The sequence below is a fragment of the Tetrao urogallus genome (genome assembly GCF_951394365.1).
Source record: "Tetrao urogallus genome assembly, chromosome: 9".
Taxonomy (NCBI): domain Eukaryota; kingdom Metazoa; phylum Chordata; class Aves; order Galliformes; family Phasianidae; genus Tetrao; species Tetrao urogallus.
Window position 1 is genome coordinate 11971513 of NC_136822.1, and position 21122 is coordinate 11992634.

At 39.4% G+C, this 21122-nt stretch overlaps 1 protein-coding gene across 17 annotated transcripts in view; it reads right to left on the minus strand.

Annotated features, from left to right (window-relative positions):
- Positions 1-21122, minus strand: part of DLG1 (discs large MAGUK scaffold protein 1) — a gene marked incomplete at both ends in the record, with an annotated part of 129503 nt that overhangs the window by 64794 nt on the left and 43587 nt on the right. For 13 of the 17 annotated variants that reach the window (XM_079539470.1, XM_079539469.1, XM_079539467.1 and 10 more), the window contains one exon: positions 17815-17979. In XM_079539470.1, the coding sequence (XP_079395596.1) occupies positions 17815-17979 (165 nt within the window). Of the gene's footprint in view, positions 1-5676; positions 5902-17814; positions 17980-21122 lie in introns of those variants that run through there. The other 4 variants (XM_079539474.1, XM_079539473.1, XM_079539472.1 and 1 more) reach the window with 1 other exon arrangement.

Here is a 21122-nt window from a genome sequence, read left to right on the forward strand (position 1 = left end):
GTGCTAAAATAATATGTTCGATACAAGAGTCCATAGTAAATGTCATCTTAAAATACCATGAACCTCAGACAAGGATAGGGAAGGAGTTGAGAAATATAAAGTAATTCCCAAACAGGGACGGGGAGTTCACTCAGTGCGTTGAGTAGTTCACATGGGATAGGGCTGTTACTGAGAAATGGAAAAAAAATCTGACAAAGAAAAAATGATTTAATCATTAACACACAAAGACAATTATCCGTGCCAGGGTCTCACCAGAAATCCTTCCTAACAGCTAACCTAAATCTTCCCCCTTTTCGTTTAAAATAGAGTAGATGGGAAAGCAGTGGCCCCAGTAGGCATTCTGGAAAAGGGAAGCAAATTCCTCATGCAGCTAGCGTGCACAAAGGTTTTGATTTATCTTGCTGTATCAACACCACATTCTCTCTCTTCGTGTTTCTATAAATCCTAGAAAGCCTGAGGACACAAGGTTTACCAAGACTTTGACTTGGCTATAAACTAAAAGACTCTTAGAAGGATAATGCAGATTAAGCTGTCATATCAGCCTTCAAATGTGGGTGCAGATCATTCTAAAAAGACAAAGTCATGTTTTCTAAATATATCTGAGACATTTTGGTTGTGTTACATTCTTCAGACTATAAAAATCATCCTGCACATCTTTAATCAAAATTGAGAGTGCTTTCGATAACACAGACCAAAATAGAAGAACAGGAAGAAGATGGCGTTCACTTTAGACTCAGTGGTTCTGTCAGACAGTCATTTACTTAATAATTGTATTAACTGAAACATATACAGCAGCTTTGGCAGCAACACAGAAATGTTATACTGAAGGAGCTTGCTTGAGCTGTTTAGTAAACTGACAGCTGGTGAAAAGCAGACTGGCCTGTGCTTGATTTCCAAAACACTTCATCTGTCAATACAAGACTCAGCTGAGAAGACAACTATCATGAAATAAATTTGCAAAGTTATATAAAAAACCTAAAGTCATAGGACTTTCACAGACTTCTGTGAGTCCACCCACATTACCTGCTGAAGATACTGGATTAAAAGGGGCTCCAGTGCCTACCTTGCTTGAATGTGAATCTAGGGCCGATGCAGACAGACCCTGACAGTAGCTATGCTATTTCAAAATCATGACATTGTGTTCCCTTCTCCTTCATTTAGCAGATTTCTGATTCATTCTGGAAAAGTTAATTTTCTTGAGATACAATGGAACACAAATATGAAGAAATTCTGTAAAATCAGCTCTGAGTGAGACACAGCAACTGTGAAATAACAGGTGTGAGAAAGCAGAACCCCAGGCCCTCCAGCAGCAAGGCAGCCTGTCACCAGTTCTCATCATCACTGCTGTGCTGCAAGTGATGAAACCAGCAAGTGCACTGCATGTGCCAACGTGACAACCACTGTATGGCTTTGGGAAGGAAAAAGCACAGCCCCTTTTCTTCTCCTGCATTCTAGTCATTTGCAAGAGGAAGGACAGTGCTAAAGCAGGGAACCAGCAGGACACTAACAATCTACATGATGTTACATGATTCATGTTAGGTATTCCTCAGATTTATTGATTTTAATGTGCTCTTCAAATTGTATTTTTTTTTTCCAGCATCAAGAAAATTTCACAGTCTTGATTGCACATCATTTCTGAATGAATCCAAGGTTTAATCTCAGTCAATTTGTCAAAAATTGCCCAGTCCTAAAACTACTGAGTAGAACATACTTGCTGTTAATTTGTCTCCTTTAAAGCATGAATTCATACCATTTTTATCTTTGCTATAAATCCACCTTATGTAAAATTGGACCAGTGACAGAATTAGTATTTTCAAAAAGTAAATTCATCCTGCTACAGATGTGTGATACCACATAACTAAAAATAAAGGATAAGGAAACACTACAGTAGAACTCAGATTTACGCCTCTGACAGTGCTCTCATAGTTTAAGTCAACCAAAGCAGTCTATTTAAAGCTACTTTCTCATGTGTTAATCACAATATTAACAGCAGCAGTTTATAGGCAGAGTACCTGGTGATTTTAAACTCTGGGAAAAGTCTGCAATACGAATCTAATAACGACAACCATTTTGTGTCGTCATATAAAATTCTCCACAGCCAGTCCTGTGGACTCCTTTTTTCTTTACTGCATCTCCTATTTCAGTCCAAACAATGTGCTGAACAAATCCTCCTAGTAAAGAACTTAATGGCTCATGGTGGCTGCCATAATCAAATCCCAGCTTCACTTGTAAACTTGAAGTGAAGCTATACCAGTTGTGCATTCACGCTGAAGTTTAACGTTCTTATAACACAACATCCATTGAGACTCATCCTGATACCTCTGTCTAAAACATTCAATACCTACACTGCCATCAAACCTCCTGAAACTTTTGTTGCAATATCTTTTATAGGTCCCAGGCACAATTCCAGGTTTCACGTGAAACCTTCTCTGCCTTTTCTTTTTGGCTCCTTAGTTTTGTGATTTCTATATCTAAGAATATAACAGTGTTGTTAAATATATCAAAATTATAGAAGGGATATTGCTGTAAGAAATCAACTTTTGCAGGTCATGAGCTGTAGAAAGTACAATAAAAAAAGGTGATACGGATAAAGATAAGTTCTGATTACAATACAGCATTTTATACATGCTACAACTATGTTCATAATATTTCAAAGAGGTCTCCTTACTGAGCAATATTCTTGGAATAACGGCATACAGTAAAACTTGATATATGTATCCTAAAAGGGAGAGATCCAAAGGGAAGAAATGCTTGGGCTTAAACAACTGGCAGAAGCAGTTTGGTAAGCTCTGAAATTTAATGTTAAGATATAGAATTTGTACACTAATGGTACGAGTGAAATGGATGAGGGGAGCTATGGGCTTTTCTGCCTTTTTTTTTCTCTCTCCTAAAACATGTCCTAAAAAACTGAGGTAGGAATTTACACAGCAAATCCAGAGAGCTGAACAATTTTCCAGTATCAAATGCTAGAAGCGTATTATACAACATTACTTGCTCAGAATAGCCTGAGTGCATTGCTATTAGAACAAGTTTGGCGCTGTAAGTTTCAGACAAGTCAGTTTCCGCATTTGTAGCACAGTGCAGGCCAAGAAACAGAGTTAAAATGCATTCTGAGGCATTCAGACAGAGGTGTTCACCATCAAGAACAGGTGCTTCTCAGAGCTCAAGCTTTTATTAAAGAAATTTATGTATTTGTAAACAAGAACTGAAAGATCAGCTTCTAATTAGATCCCTTAACTCTTCTAAGTGAATAACCAACTCTTCATCACAGAGAAAGCAAAAGGAAGACGGAGAAAAGAACAAAGGTCTCAAATGCCTGAGCACGTTTGGCTTTCCTGGATACGTGGAGGAGCCGAGGGCCAGGAGTGGGGCGGCTGGCACTGCTACCTCTGACAGCTCACTGCTGTACAGGGAATGGCTTTATCCCCAGGGGTGGACAGCTTCCCTCAACAAAGGTCCTCCTTGCACCTGGCTGGGGAGGTAACCTATCGCAAGCACCAGAGAAGGAAGGGAGCATGCAGCCCCATCTCCAACATCAATGTTCATAGAAGGACCAAAGCAAGCATCATGCCCTTCTATGCCATCGCAGTCAGCAAAACTAAAGCAATGAAGGGACCACTGAACATGGCTGTTATGCAGAAGGTTCTCATGGAGGATTCACAAGAGACCCATAGCTTAAAAACTATCAGCATAATTCCACATAAATTACAAATCACCACATTCTAACAGTATGAAAAGATATTGCCCCTCATCATAAGCAGGATTTCAACAGACAAGGTTAGAGAAGTACATCATGCCTATTATTTGGACTCTGCAATGTTGATTACATCCAGATAATGGGGATGCCGTTAGTAGCAGTGTGTTATTAGAACAAAGTCATCAACCATTTTCAGAACACTGCGTCACAGAACAAAACTGAATGGAAAATCAAAACTGCACCACAAGGAGCAATCTTTAAGTGTCTGTATTTTTCTCTCCATGAGGTGAACAGCTGCAGTGGGTGGATAAGGCACAGGGAAGTACTGCAGCTTTCCAGAGGAAGAGGCTTTGTAACAGGCTCTTCCATTCTCAGTACTTACTTCTGAGCAAGCTGACTACTTTTTATCTTTTTTAACAAATATTTAAAACCATTCTGGGTTTTGATTCCCTCCTTTTGGCCAAGAACATATGTAAGCTGTTCATTGTTAGTGTAAGAATGAAATGTAAACTCAGGAAAAAAAATGCAAGCTTTCACAGATATAATAAGTTTCTTCTTAGTAGAAAAACAGAATGAACTCTGGGACATTAACAGAATCACAGCTTAACTTTGAAGGGATCTCAGGACCTTTACCTGCTCCAACCCACTCTCAAAGAAGGGGCTATTTAGTATTTTATTTATCAGCAAACACATAGTCCTCACTAATCAGAATGCAGAATGTTTCATGCATTTCAACACTTCAGGTAAGTGTACCCATAGTATTTATTGTGTAAAACAATGCTGTATATTTTGGCCTCAGAAAACTGACAGTACTTAAAAGCTGATTGTCTACCTAATGCATCACTTAGGGCCAGATACTGACCCATTACAGACACTGCAGGATCCCTCCTCCAAATACATATTTCCAACAAGAACTGGAAATCCCCTGAAAGGTCTCACATTTGTTTACTCAAAATTCACAAGCAAAAGAACAGGTAACACTGAGCAGATGTCACAGTGAGAGAAGTGGCAGTTTATCATCTTTGAAACAATTACTAACAGATACAAAATACCTGAACAGCACAGTGCTGTCTGAGGACATTTTAAAAAACAACAAACAAACAAAACAACAAAAAAAAAGAACAAGTGCCTGTGCTTCTCCAACATAAATAAAATCTGGAAAGCAATTATTCTTACCAAACACTGAATTTAGCTTAAAAGTAAACAAATCAAATCTAACTCTTAGTTTTTAAAGAGCACTCAGCGTTTTTCTGTACTTTTTTCTTTGTTTCATTATCCAGAGATGGTCATCTGCTAACATCAATCCGTTTTAACTTCAGAATTCTCCTCAAACCTACATACTTGAAATTTGACTTGTTTTCTCTTATCTCTTTTGATAATAAAACAGTACTTAGAACAGATCAACAGTGACATGGAAAAACACAGTCTTACAGACTGCACCATTACATGTATATTCATACGTAAGGAAGGCAATCCTTAATCTTACTTATAGACTGCTAGCAACCAAACCGACAAAGATTAGATTTGTCCCGCTATATATTTTAATTAAGACTAAGTATTTAATCCTTTCCTTTACATTCAATTCCTTAACTGGGAAATATGTGGTCTTTATATGAACTGTCATCTTACTACGGCTGTGGATTTGGTATTTCTTAGCTGCATTATTCCCCTCAGGGACAAGCAGCAGAATGTAAGCTGCATTTGCCAATATTTCAATAAATACCTCATATTTAAATTGTTGGAGGCTCTCCACTTGCAAAATGACTATAAAAAGAAATTGTACCTCATCTTAAGTGCCTCCATTTTCACGCTTTGATGGTAAAAATTATACTGAGCTCTGTGAAATACGAAAATGAAAGCAGACAGAAAACACCATTCATAAATCAGAGAAGCATGAATATCTAAACAGACGGCTATTTCTGACCAGCAAGTAACCAGAACACATGCAGACACAATAATTTCAACAAGTGGCATATTACCTGGGTGGAGCTGGCAGCAACAGAAATGCAGTCAATGAAACCATGTCTCCGAGTGAAAAATGCAAGTATCTGCTGCCAGCGGGAAGGCTCCGCTCGTAACTCATCTGCCGAGCCTTTCTTTGCCCACTGCTTGTGCTTTGGGCCTATGGAGCTATGGCTTGAGCCCGTGTTGCCTCGATTGGCGCGAGAATAGAGGAGTGTGTTATTTCCGAAAATGTAATTCATCTCTGCAGCTCTGCAGGTGGTTGCCAGGCAGTCTTACTTCCCTACCAGCTGCTGAGTGGTGAATGAGCAGAAAAAAAAATGCAGATAGAATTACAGCAGCATCGCTTACAGACCAGGAAAACAAAATTCTTCATAGCTGATGCTGTTCTTCTTCCGAGCTTTCCTACCACCTACACCCTTCCTCTACCTGTGACTGCTCGACAGTATGTTCGTTACTGCATTAAAAACAAAAAAGCACAAGCAAAGGTTTTTCTTATTTTTCCCTTTTCAGAGCACACAGGATCGAAAGCTTGTCTCCTTTTCTTAGCTGATAACAGATTTTTAAGAGAAACCGGAGAGCAGGTACAGCACTATGTCAGAAATGCACAGCTGTAAGGATGGTGGTGCATGGTGACAGCTTCTGGGAGGAGAAAGCACGGATCACAAATTGCAAGTTTCAACCACGGTCTGTAGTAAGATCCAATAGCATCTTTTCACTGCTTGCATAAATTATCAGAATGAACCGAACAAAACAGGGAGCATGCAGCAATGCAGCACAATTTCACTTAATGAGATTACATTTAGAAAAAAATATTCTAGAAAATTGTTTGGTCCCTATAAAATAAAAAGCCTCTCCTCCTTCAACATCCTTTTAATTTTTTATTTATTTTTTAACACATCAATAATTCATGCTGCATATCAGTGGGCGGCAAGTGGGGTTTTTTGAGTCAGCAAGACGAGGGACATTAATGTCAAGCACCAGAATTCCAACACTGTTGCTCTTCTGATCTTATATCACTATTTATAGTGTGCCAAGGTTATTTCTCAAAAGGACAAGAAGTGGCAAAAAAAAAAAAAGAAAAAAAAAATGCCCTAATGAGTTTTCCATAAAATTACCTTGATTTTCAATGCAAAAAAATCACAAGACGAGTAACGCTATAGGAGTTTATTTTCCTTGCTCTCTTCACAGCACAAAGGCTAAGTCTCCCTGTAAACAACCCAAAGGTTATCTGGAATTCAAGTTATCTGACTGAATTCACTATTCACATTTGTATTGGCAAATATTTTTTTAAAAATCCTCTAGCTCACATCAAAGAGACTACTTAGGAAATCACTTTTGTATCAAGGCTTTCAACAAGCTTGCCTCTGGATATCCAGTACAGAATTATCAAAACTGCCTGTCCCATATTTCTGAACAAAATGCTTTAATGGCTATAATCATACACCAGGGAAAACCTTTTTTTTTTTTTTTTTCTTTAAAAGAAAAAAAATCTCAATTTGATTAACAAAGGCAGCAGAATGCCTGTATGGGCTTACAACGCTAATAAAGGTACAGCAACACAGTTCTACAAATCCAGAGACTCACCATGCTCATTCTGGTAGGAATCATCAAATCCCTACATATATATATATTTTCTTCCTCAATCAATACACTGTACACCCTTTGACATAACAAATTTACAGACAACTTACATTGCAATATAAGCCAAAACAATAGCATATTACTGCTCAGCAAGATATTGGTAATAAGTTCAATGCACTATTTCCTTTTCCTTACTAGTACACCCAAAGTCCACACCATATTCTAATATTTTGAGAACATCTTCCAGAGAGACCTTAGTAATTTTTAGAAAACACGATGGCTTTTCAGTGTAAATCATACGAAGCCAAGTCTGGTTTGTGCACAGGCCTCAAAGCTACATTCATAAAGTAGACGATGGAAATAAAGAAGTCTCTAAGATGCATCAGGTACAATGATTCATTTAAACGGAGAAGCTTCTCACAACGTTAATTCTTCCAAACTGGGAGAAGGGAAGACTGCAGCCTTAGGTGAACAATGCCCTACCCACACAAATTTCCAGAGTCATAAAACACCATTTTTTAAACACTTGTTAATATTGTATCACTGCACACAAATGAGGAATTGCTAGAGATGCTGCTATGCAGCGTGTAATTCACTGGTGTAAAAATATACGAGCTATTTATTACCTTTAAGCCAGAACATTTAATTTTATATACTTGAGCATCTGATAAGGAAGACTGCTGTGACAGCCTAGCTTGACTTCCTGCAAAACAAATGACAACGATTTGTCATCTTCAAGGGTGCAGTTTTGTCACCAGTTTTAATTAAGCTAATCGTTTCACAGGCCAATGTGGGCCAGATCTAGGGAAAAAATACACTGTTCGTACATCTGGTTTGAAAAACTACACGTGGCAACAAAAACTCCTGGTGATGAAACCACGATGCTTCCTTCCTGAAGCAACAGATAGAAATCCAAAGGACTTCAACTTGTGACACAAGACAAGTGACCCATCTGGGCACTCTCTATATCAATGGTATTGAGCAGGATTGCTGATGCCCAAGAAGACAGAAGCCTATTTGTAGAAGCCTATACTGCAGGATGAGACAAACCAACATTCACAAGGTAGAGACAAAGCAACCTGAAGAGAAATGTACAGCATAGCTATGGAAACAATCCAACAACAAGATAATGCAAAGGCATCTGGACAGGAAGAATATTAGCTTGTACAACTGGAAAAAATACAAACAGGAGTTAAAGTAAGGGCTTGTCTTGATCCAATGCATTTCACTGGAGTCTAACAAAAATCAAAGAAAGCAGTGCTTTGGTACAGACAGAAAAAGAAGCATCTAGAGAGAAGAGACAAACCAAAGACCATCAGCACACAGGTAGTGGCTCAAACTGCGCCCCCAACCAGCTAAGCAGCTGGGAGGTGGGGGGCAGAGCAGCGGAGCTCATCAGGATCCTAAGGGAAGCCTGAGGGGAGCTGAGAGCTTCCACCATATCCTCTCGATATTCTGGACATTAAACTGATGGGGATTAAAAATACCACAGCCAAAGCAGCAACAAAAAGTATCTTATTTACTGTGAGGCAAGAAGTAAGAATTTGAAGATAAATAAAACATAACAGTACACATACCTTTCCGTACAGCTTAATAAAATTACTGAAAGATGCATCTGTTATTGTGGCAGAATTATGTTATTTGTTCTGCAGCCAGTTAACGAGATATAGTAGCCATTGTGATTACATGTAGCTCAAATTAGCATCAAGGACTCAGAATAGACTTACTCTGATTTCATACTGGACCCAGACTCAAAATTAAACTTTCCTGCATGTACGTTTCCAAGCAGAAGGCATACCCTGAAATTCAAATGTACAGTGAACAAAAAACAGAGAAAGCAGTGAAAAAGCTGACCTGAATCCAATTTTAGCAGTGACTGTTCTCCACCTGCACTTGGCCACAGGAAGATTCTGCTTTGCTAGGCTCTGCAGTGCTGGTTGCCATTCACCACCACTTGGAGGAAGACAGCCTCAGCTTGCTGACACCCTTACCTCCAGCAGCACATGTCACTCATGTGATAAACTGATGGTGACCATACTGTGTTTTCTGTTAGCAATCAATGAATAATTATGCAACATTTTAATTTGTTAACGCTTGAAGCTTTAAGCCTTGCCTTCAAGCATCAGTCCTGCACGCATTCTTCCTCTCCTTCCTTGAAAGGAATCACCTGTGTTCCTGTTCCTGCTCTAACAGGGTTAAGTCCTGTAACAACAATGGCAGTAGCTCAGTTTAACCTCTTCTTTTCACTCTGGTAGCATGAAAAGTAAACCACGGCTGTTGCAGTCAAAATGTGCTGCAGACCTCTGCTGCAGGCTCTGCAGAAAGCAGTCGGCTACGGATGGTTAGCCTCGCACTGTGTGCTGGATTGCACAAGGTGAAAGCACTCCCTGGAAGTGCAGGAGCAGTGCAGTTTCCCCCTGCCATCCCTCCCAGCACACTGCCGGGGAAGAGCGGCACCCAGAGATCCTAAGCAACCCTGCCCACAGGCACACAGCTGGTAGATAATGGCTGAGAAGAAGGGGTCTCCAGGGCTTGGGGAAACACTGTGCTTCTCCTGATGCCACAAAGGATGAAACCAGCATGAGCCCAACCTTCCCAAATCTGTCTGTTCGTTCTGGGTTCAAATCTGCCAGCTGCATGCAACCTACCAGCCCCCCCAGGAAGCAGGGAAATGGGAAAGCTCAGCCAGCTCATACTGAGATGGGCTTCCTGTCCTAGTGTTCTAGTCAGCAATGCCCACACCTCGCTCCTTCTCTGCTTTCCCCAGGCCTCTGCTCTGGCCTCCACTCCTCTGTATGCTGTCCTCTACACAGCTCTGCCCTGTCCCAGCCAGCTCCAGGATCTGCCGATGTGTGCCACTCATATGCTATGCAATATATTCCAAAGCATCTGTATTCACAGATGATCTACAGCAAAACGCTGAGAATGCAATGGCTTGGTTTAGCAGCAAATTTCCTTGTGCTCTTTTATTTAAAAATTACTTGTGTAAGTTAACAAAAGCCATATTAAATGGGTATATGCTCACAGTCTTTATCAAGCAGCATTTCCTGCCTTTTTGGGTGATCATTCACCTGCAGTATCTGTCACTATTTCTACATAACTGAACCTGGGCTTTAAGCCTGTTCCAGATGCTGGAATTGGATGGTAGGATGGGGTGTCCTAAAAATGTAAGGCAATGACCACCACGCTGGGCATATGTTAGTGTAAATACCTGTACTAATTTTGCAACTTTATAACATTAGTCAATGTTAACAAACAGCTGTTCACATAAAGAACACTAACATTCTCAAAGGGAAAACAGAACAAAGCATGTTATAGAGATAATCAATTTTCTCTAACACGTAACAGGTAAATCTGGGCTTCCAGCTGAGTAGATTTATTTGCTAAAGGCAAGTATTTGAGTGCTTTTTAAAGGAAAGAAAAACCTCTCGGGCCAGTGGTGCTGGCACAACGAGATGCTGCATGCAGAGGAGGCTGTAGGACCAAAGCTCAGACCTGACTGCAACCAACAGCATAATGAGAGCTTTTCTTTACACGAGGGAAAAAGAAAGAAGTAATTTTCAAATCACAATTACAAGCATGCTGACACACAGGCCGGCAACTGGCTTTTGCAAGCGACTCATTTTGAACAATTTTGTAAATTGTATCTTTCTGATGAACTCCTGGGTAGTAAGGTGAACCACGTGGCTCACTGAACCTCTCATGCCCTCTCTCTTACACCCATGTTGTGCAAGCCCTGCCTGCCACAGTCGTGCAGGGCTGCAGATGGGAGGGGAACACTTTGGTTCCTAGGGTTTGTTCTGTGCAGGGAAAAGACTAAGATTTACACATTGGAGAAATCACTTGCATTAGGGTCTGCATTTGAGAAGAAGGGCTCCTTCTGAAGGTATGGGGGTATGTGGAATGCTGGTTTACGTAAGTCAATCTCCTTAGTAAGCATCCAGCTTTAGAGCTGTTGTACTAAGCATAAACATATTTGATTATCTCATTTGCATTATATGACTGCCTCCGAGTTCAAACTTCTCACAAAAAATAATAAAAAACTAACTAACTGAATGACACTGGTCAACTCTGTGTTTCTCATGACCAGAGGCCTGTATCCTGTTGTGAATAAATCACACCTGTTAAAAGTGTCTTTTACTGCTGTCATTTACACGTGGATTGTTCAGAGACTGGGGGCTTTGTCCCTCTTACATGTTCTGAGATACTCACTGTGGGCTGGCTCCCCACGCTTGGTGTTCTGAGAAATTGTCACAGCCAAAATAATGACTTTCATATATTTCTCCTCTGATTTTCAGCTTGTGCTTTAAAAATGTTACTGCAGTAGTGGGTGGCTGTAGGATTACTGTCATTTAACACAAGCAATAATTATCCTATCTATTTAGTTTAAGGATTTCAGAAAAAAACCTTAAATGTAATTCTGTCATCCCAGGCTGAATGATTAAATTCAGCATACAGGTGTCCTAGAAAATAAAGACCAGACCTAAATTTTGAGCAACTTTGCACAGAAGGATGTAGATATGTATCTTCAGTGTTTACTGGGATTAACTCAGATATTGAATACATTTCTAGCAATGCAAAGTTAAAAGGACTGTTTAAATCTTTGAATAACTGTTTCAAATGCAGCAAGAGCATAGGATAAATAATCACTTGCCTTCAGTAAAACTCTTCATTAAAGAAATGAGCCCAAACGGTAAACCTTCAAACCATTCTCCCCTGGCTTACACACTCAAAAGGTAATAAAGATGAGCACAACTTGCACTGAGCTTTGCATGGCGCTTGGTCAGTGGAGGCCAGAGGTGACACTGCTCTGCAGCCATGCAGACACTGGGTCCCCAACCCTGTTCTGGTACCCAGTGCTCTGAATGGCCCACGGCCATCAGGATCAGGTCCCAATTAGTTATGGATTGACATAAACATAGCCAGCTTCACCATGTCACATCAGGATGCTGTTCTGTGCAGTTTTGAGTTATGAATGTGATTTTGCAGTCTTGCAAAAGTTTCTATTAGTCTGACCCCCTGCATGTGCCTGAAAACTAAAGGGGCAAGATGGGTAAATGCAATATGCTTTTAAGAAATCCATCTTATTTGTAGTAAAGGGGGCGTATGCGATGTGTTTTGACACTTGCTGGTCTTCATAGCATTGCCATCATGTGCAGAATTGAGCAATGCAAGACTACGAATGATATATTTTATTAAATAGCTTATTACTTGTTTTGTGTGCAGCTGTTGAACTATGTATGTCTATAGATTTTGGCTAATTTAAGACCTTTTGCTCCTGTGGACGGTATGATATGGTTTGATACTTCATGTTGGAGTCTGCTCTGAAGTGCTGTGGTCTAAAGATTTATGTCCTTTGCTACCAGCACATAGAGAAGTCAAAGACACTGTCAAGAGGTGCTTGTGGAACCTGAAGGCAGAGATCACCTATTAGTACAGGCAGACAGCAGGTATACGTCAATTACTCTTTTTAGGAAACAACAACCAACCAAATCCTTTGAAAAGTGCCTTCAGTTAGTTTTATTTACATGCTGCTAAGTAGTATAAACTGGATAATATAGAACAAATTGAAGAAACTAGAAGTAAGGCAAGTGTTTATTTTCAGTATTGCTTTTTTAAAAAGTAAAAGCAAAAGGTACTACATACAACTAAATTTAAATAAGACTATGCAATTAACTCCCTTAAATTTAAATAACTATGCAATTAAATTAGGTGGGGAAGAAACTGGAAAAGTAAATATAAATTTATGTTTCCTTTTAAAATTTCTCATAATTCTTTGCTTGATGAATGTTTGCTGGCATAACAAATTGAAGCACAGGTATCAAGCCTATTCAATATTCTAAGCCAACACCCAGGACTACACAACTCAAATTGAACAGTGGAAAAAAGAATTTAACCCCTTCTGTTCATATCTTAGTTTAATTGAGAGAGGAGACCAAAAGGATTGACTTTCATCAAACCTTATTTGCACAGTCAACAGTATATCTTAGCACTAAACTACACAGTTTCTCTAGAATGATACCTTTCTAATAGCAATAATGAGCATCAAAGATTATTAAACAGCATTCATATTACAGCTCTGATAACTTACCAATCTGCGCAGATTAAGCTGCCTGGTCTTACGCACACTGTTCATGAATCTCTGGCCCATCTTTCTGGCACTCCAGACTGATAGGAACATCCTACGTTTAATGCAAATTTCTTTAGGCTTTCTTCAGTCATCAAAATGAACCCAGCTGCACTGAGATCTCAAGAGAAATCTCAGGGGAAAAGAGTGCAACCAGTTATTAAGAAGACTAGATGCTGATTGCTGTACCCTAGGTTGTTCCAACATTTGGATTAATCCGCCTTCCATCTGTTACAGTTTTTCTCTCTCATCTTTGTTGACAAGCAAATGTTGAGCCAACCCAAACTGAAAAAGGGGCAGATTTGGTCAACTGCTTTGTAACAGAAGATGCAAACTAACACCCGTGCACATATCTGTATCTTCTTCACATACAGAAAGTTCAAAAAGTAGTAAGCTATCAAGAACTTGGGCAAGGCAAGATTGAAGAGCATCTCATCAAGAGTGAGCACCAAAGCATAACACTTGTGTAAAACTGAGTGTTCCTGAGGGTTTATTCAAATGTTGTTACTACTTTAAGTATTTTCCATTGGTCTCCTATATACTTTCTTAATAGCAGAGGTTCTGTCTTTCTGACAGTACCAGAAGATGGTTATAAAGCTTTAGAGGAGTCTTCATTATAGGTAACAATATGAGATCGTAGATCTTGAGACTGTAGATTTGTCACAATCAAAAATGGCAGCTTATCTTGCAAAATGCATCTCAACCTATCTTAAATTATTAACTGAAAACAGAACCATCATCTTCAGGAGAACCTCGCTTACCTGCCTCAGAGGAGAACAAGGATTTAGGAACTCATGTAAGTGGTCAAATGTACTGGGTCAAGTAGGAAATTACTCTGACTACTAGTTCACCTTGAATGTGTCTTTGTAGCTTGTGAAGTCATAAAAATCTATCAGTATGCAGAGCTTTTCCAGTCTTCTAATGAAGACAGAAGATCCACAAGCTCTAAAGGCCATCTGGGCAAGCACTTGAGATAATGAAAAGGATGGAGGCATAGGGCAGAGTGGCTGCAGGGAATAAAGACCAGGAGAGATCTTAGCAGCATAAGATTTTGGATCAGCAGGAAAGCTGGTTGTCCTGCTTTCAAAGCAGCATGTGTGCATATAAGCAATTATTTCTCATATAGATTAGTGAGGAGTTAAACAAAGGGCAAAAAAGACAGAATGTATGCTGATGTATGCTGTGATAGCTTTAATTGATGTGGCCAGAAACCAGCGCAGCTCAAAGATTTTCAGAATGAGAGAATGACAGTGTAACACTGTTTAGTCCTCATTGCCACTGCCAGCAGTGAATCCATACTTCTGAATGAGTTTATACATCTCAACATAAACTTACACTACTGAAATAACCATTCCTTAGGGCAGTTAATGTACGCAACTGACTAAACATACTGACTCCAGTTTTATTGCTATCTCCTGACTCAGCTCTTTCCCAAACAAGGAGTCAAACTGATGCAACTTCATTGTAGCTGAATCCTGCCTCTGACAATTCTTATTCCTGTTCTGTGAACCATTTCTAGGTTGATACCTTTTCTGATCTAAAAAACAGTTGTCAAGATACAGGAACCCTGTAGATTGCTGCAGAGATACAGTAATGCAGTTTTATTCCCACTTGCTTCCTCAAGCATCCTTTATATTCAATTTAACTTTTTAACTGCAACTGAGCACTGAGATCATTTTCCATTTATCTGTTATAATCCTGAGCTCTCATTCCTCTAAGGTGATGCAGTGAGAATGTAAGCTCTGATGGGAATACGTGATCTTGTGGAATCCTTCTGGTGTCCTCCATCCCCCATGATTACTGATCTCCTTTCCTACAATTGACATCTCTGATTTTTTTAATGACTGTTTTTTTTTCAAAGGATTCCATTGTTAGTATCTTAAAAAAAAAAATCTAAAACCAACATCAACAAGATGTTCTGCTGCACAAAGCAGAGCATGCACACAAAGATCAACTCTATAATGGTTTCATCAGTTTCTCATTAACACTTTCTCCATGACTATATGCTTTACAACAGTTTCTCCATTGTTTTCCCAGTCCAAAGTGAGATCAAGGTCTCTTTTCTAGTATCCCTCTTGAATGCCTTTTCAAGAACAAGTAGCACTTTGCCATGCTTCATTCCTGTGATACCACAGACAATTGAGGCAGATGTACACATACATTACTGTAGCACTAACAGACAAGCAGTTTCATATCCAAGTCCATTTGAAACTACTAAGCATAAATATCACTCGACCCTAGAAATACTTGTATGAATGGCTCAGCATGTGACAAAAGCAGGTGTGCACTGAGTGGCACAAGGCATTTACTCCACAGTACAAAGCTGTAGAGCATGTGATCAACTGGATGACCCTGCCAGGAAGACTACAAAGTGTCATGTGAGATTTGGCTACCACTGAGATATACTCCTGGAAAATGTTTTGGGACTACGCACCAATATATTGTAAACATGGGAGCTATAAATACAATACTAGCCCTTTCACACACAGGCTGCTTTCAATGAATGATGCTTCAAAATATTTTTCTTTTTTCCACTGTGTTGCATCATGACCCATGATTTTAAACCCTTTCAATAATCTCTTCCTCAAAGCTCTTTTTCTTGATAGAAAGCTTGACTTTCCAGTCCACAGTTAGAAAAACTTGATACCTTATCTATGACTGCTTTCATTTGGTCAGAGCTACTTAATAAAAATACTAAGTTGGGGAAAAATTAAATCTGAAGGTATGATACAGAAGCTAAATGGAGTTTTCAAATCAAAATAACTTCTTTTGCAGCATCACCATCTAGTGGTCAGCCTCATTAGCAATGTATTCCTTTCAATTACAGCAAAGTCAGTTCAATTTGGTTGGTTTTTATTGTAGTAACTTGAGGAATCTCATACTGTAATCTCAAAGTCCTACAAAAAGTGTTGAAAGTTCATATTGAAGAAACTCTGGTTCTTAATGCCTGCCTACATGAAAACATTCTTTAACACAGATGGGACAGAATATTTCTGAAGGCATTTTGATTCTCTACCACCAAGCATTCAAAAAAAAGAAAACCAAAACCATTTCACAAGATGAAGAATTCCACTTGACACATTGTTAAACAGAGAATAAGAAATCTCTTAGGTTAAAGTTCACTTCTCTGATGCTTGAGAGGTACAAGGTACACATATCTTCACAAACTGAAAAGGCAGGAATCCATATGCTTAACATTTAAATCTGTACAGATATTATGTGTTATTTCACGATAACTGTAAACACTTGAGGTAGTTCACCCCTCTGCTAGACAAGAAACAATGGTGAAATCCTGTAGTATTTAATGGAGAACATTTGACAAACAGTAATTGCATTATCACCCTCTAAACATTTAGGATACACATTTGCCTTTCCACTTAGTGAAAATGCTCTTTGAAAACCAATTGTCCATTGCACAACAGCTGCTTTAAGTCCTAGAAAATTTGACAGCTTCTCCTGAGGGCTAAACAAACTAGTTAAAACCCTGACCAGTTTCCTATCATCTTTTACCCATGTTCTGCATTACTGCTCCAAATTGCTGTGGGCTTGCAATAAATAAATAATTAAAGAGAAAAAAAAAGAAAGAAAGCTATTCCTCAGAAAATTTGCTTCTACTGCCCTCTGCAGCATTTCTAAACAGCAGCATACGATGATAAAGCAGTATTTACATTTGATAGGTTCTCTGTTTTTCAGATGTCGGATATGTTTAGCATTTTTACTTGAAATAATTATCTTCCTGTATTATTAGTGTAATGAACACATCCTTAGTAAAACTTCCCAGTGCCCTCTATTATATTTTGTTTCTTTAAGCAAGTGCACTATTGTATAAATCTAATCAAAATCTTATACACCAGCCAAGACTAGTCCCTAGAACATAGTCCAACAAGTCAACATACCAAATGAATTATGAAAAGCTCTCTCAACTCAGAGCTGTTGTGACTATATAGATCTTCAGGATGAGCTATGCCAAAACCAGGAATGCATCTGGAAGATCATCAGGACAAAAGAGGAGAGGACCAGCTATACTAAGCACACAGGAACAGCCTTGGGTTTCTCTGACATAATGAAGTCCACGTTTTAACAGCATTTATTCCAATAGCTTTAGCAAACTATTTCCTGACCAAAAATAAATATTGTAAGCTCAAAGGCATCTTCCTCTACAAGATTCCTTAAATACTCCCAGGGTCCGTGAAATTATGAATTACAGACTCAGAGGTTGGAAAAGACCTTGGAGACTGTAAATCATCTGGGTGTTTTACAATCATGCATCTTTAATCAATGTGTGGAACTAAATCAATTCTTTAATGTCTATAAAGTGAATTTTACAAGTGAGGAGTTCCATAAAAAGAAATATACACAAGCAGGTATATCTGATATACACAAAAATTTAACCCTACAGAGTATATCCAAACAGTTCAAACTTGTAATGTAAAGAACTGCCTACCTTTACCGGTGAAATATGAGAATGAGAAACAAATCCATGGACATTCTCAATCTGGGACAGATTCTTCTCTGACACGTGAACCAGCTCTGGACCCGTCACCTCGTTGGCAATGTGCGGGGAGCTGTGCTCCTGCGGAGGTGTATCTTCATCCTGATAGCGGTACTTCTGAAGAAAACATTTAAAACAAAGATCAGCCCACTATCAAAACATGAAGGGATTATCCAGAAAACTCAGGACAAACATAACGTAGTAGTTTTCTAACTCTGCTAATCTCAAGGTAATAAAATCTAACAAGTTTAAATTATTATTTTCATCTAAATCCATCTAAAAAGGTTTCTGCCATTTTAGTTTCATCGAAAATGCTTTGAAGCTACCTAGTTTTGTTTGTTTGTTTTGCCTGTTTGTGTACAGTAACAATGCTTCCAAACTCTCTTCCCATGGGCTCCTCTTAATTGCGTTTACTTACACAACACAAACCCTGTGCCCTATCTTTTCATCAGTCTCAAAATCTTTTTCCACACTTCCTATTTAGAGCACCTGCTAAAAGCCTTTTTTGTCTGCTTTTATAGTCTCAGCTATTATACCAGTCTCAGCTTTTATACCAGGTATCAACACAGCAATTCACTGCTCCTAACTCTGCCTGAAGCTAGAATATGTGGTTTTACTATGAAACAGAGTAAGCTTCTGCAACACAGAAGCCTCCACATGAATACAAGACATTACTCAGTCAATGTTATTAATTTTTCATTCAATTTTAAAAACCAGACCCTATTTATTTATCCACCAGGGATGCATTCTAGCCAGACAGTTCTATAGCCACTATAGCGGACTCCTGCTAGAAGCTATGAATGAAGCTGGGGACACACAGGGCCATAATATTCACCTGTTCTCTGGGTTGCAGGTTAACTGCTCATCCAGCAGCTCCGAACACATGCTCACATTATAACTGTGCTTAAAGATGAACCTCAGATTCAACTTTCCAGTCTCAACCAATTCCGAGGCATGCTCGGTCATCCATGCATTTTATTGCCCTTCATAAGAGAGTAAAGCAGTATTACAAAGTTATGCGCTCTGCAGGACAAACTATAAAGAATCCACTTGAGAAGGTGCATCAGTTACCAACCCCTTAATGCTTAAGCCACTCATTTCTAGGGTGACTGGAACTTATGACCCCTCAAGATCCTGCTAGTCCACATGCTGTGAAAATATGGGAAGGTAGGACCTAAAAGTGAATCAACTTCACAACTCAGATCAGACAAAATCCTGTGCAAAGCTACAAGGGGATCAGTCAAGTTTAAAATCAAAATTGATAAACTGAAGGCAAGTGAATCAAAACCAGCTTACTTTACAAAAAAAAAAGTAAATACCTTGTGTCAAAGCACAGAACTACTTGGCTTTTTTCCTGAAACCAGACACGTTTATCAGAAACAGGTATGTAGACACTGAGAGCAAACAGGCTCTAGATTTCATTAAGGAACACATCTACTCATAACAATACGTTACATACGAAGCTTTAACAAGCCTATGTGCATTACAGTTCACTTTAAAAACAAGTGTTGTGGTAAGGATTCTGCCATGCAGCGATGAGAGAAATAAACTTCTCAGAAAAGCATCATAAACATGACATATTAACTGGATTTTGATGTGATATTCAAGATTACTGCTGTCCTTTGCATGAAATACTTTAGAACAAAGTGTTTCAACTTCCAGTGAAGCAGACATTCTTTTAATACCTAGCACTCCAGAGAAGTGGAAGTATTTGGTACTACTCTGCTACTGCACATCACCTCCGGAACTGCTAGGCCTCCTGATGGACACGGAGCACTTGGGGGAACCAGCCTGCTCAAACTGTGCCATCCCCAACTGCCCATTCCTTCCTTCTCCAGGAGCTGCCACCACTGGAACAGGAATTCGCTCATCTCCTCCACTCAGGTTAATGCTGCTGTCAGACTTGAATCTAAATCCCATACAACCTAAACCCCACATGAGCCAAAAGGCACATTTTCACTGTACAGCCTTGTGATCCAACAGGCAGTGGCTGTGCAAAGCAGCAGGGCCCTCTGGACTCTCCCCGTGCTGCTCTGCAACCACATCTTGCTGTCCCTTGCTTCCACCACACACCTGGATTAATGGGAGCAGGTTCAGCAGCTGAGCCAGCAGCATTGGTTCCCTGTTCCAGCAACATTCACCTGCTAGAGTTTTAATTCCCTGAAGTGGCTCACCAGATGAAACATGCACTGATGGCAGCACAAGGAGAAAGGGAGGAAGGGAGCAGGACCAACCCATCTCACAGTAGCTAGGCAAAGACCACTTCTCTGCTAACAGCTAAAATAAGGCAGTCGTTTGCCCAACCCAGGCACCAGGAGACCCCAACTTAGAAGAACCCCAGCCAAGGAATGGGCGAGGCAGATAGATCAAAGGAAGGAATTAGGCCAAGCATGGCAAAGCAGCTCTGAATTTGCTGACAGCACATCTAGAAAGTTTCCCACACCACTCAGATAGTAGCCAAGCCTTTACTCTATTGTTTTTATCATTACTTTTTTTTTTTTTTTCAAGTAGCTTTATGGACTATTCTAGGTTATCATCAGAATTTCACAGTGAAAAAAAAACTGCAAGTGCTGAACATTTAATGCACATTTCTGACAGATACTGCCCCCCAGAGAATTCAGCTGCAGATTTATATGTATGCCAAGATGAAATCCAAACATTTCTCTTTGGATGTAACATGGTTAACAAGATTTATTCAAAACAGATTGCACACTTTATAGTATTTATTCACAGTTCAAAACTCACTGATTAAATAATTTGCTGAAGTAACCATTAACTTTAATAAACCTGGGCTACTTTATATGAGACCAGAAGTTGCTCCATATTCACCACAGTAAAATCATTCATTATGCTGAGTACTCAAGCCTGCAGCCTCCCTGCCTAAATTCACAAGCCTAGCAGAGTTAAAAATAAAAACGAACACAGTATCTGCAAAACACACAGGATAAACAAGGATTGTGTGGACATCTTGTAGCACTGTTTTTCAGAATACAGATCATCTGTTCACAGAAAAAGCACAGAAAAGCTTCAGGAAATACTGTACTTTAGAAGGAAGGTATTTCAACAAATTCATACATAATCTACTCCCCAGAGATAATTAAGCTGTGGTTTTATATTTTTAAGAAGTTACCCTAATGAGAGGTCTTGCTGAAAGACAACCAAAAGAAAATTAAGAACTCCCAAACAATCCCATGCCTTAAACTGGTGACCCACATCCACAACAGCATGCAATTCTGTTAATCTACAGATTCAAGCCATAC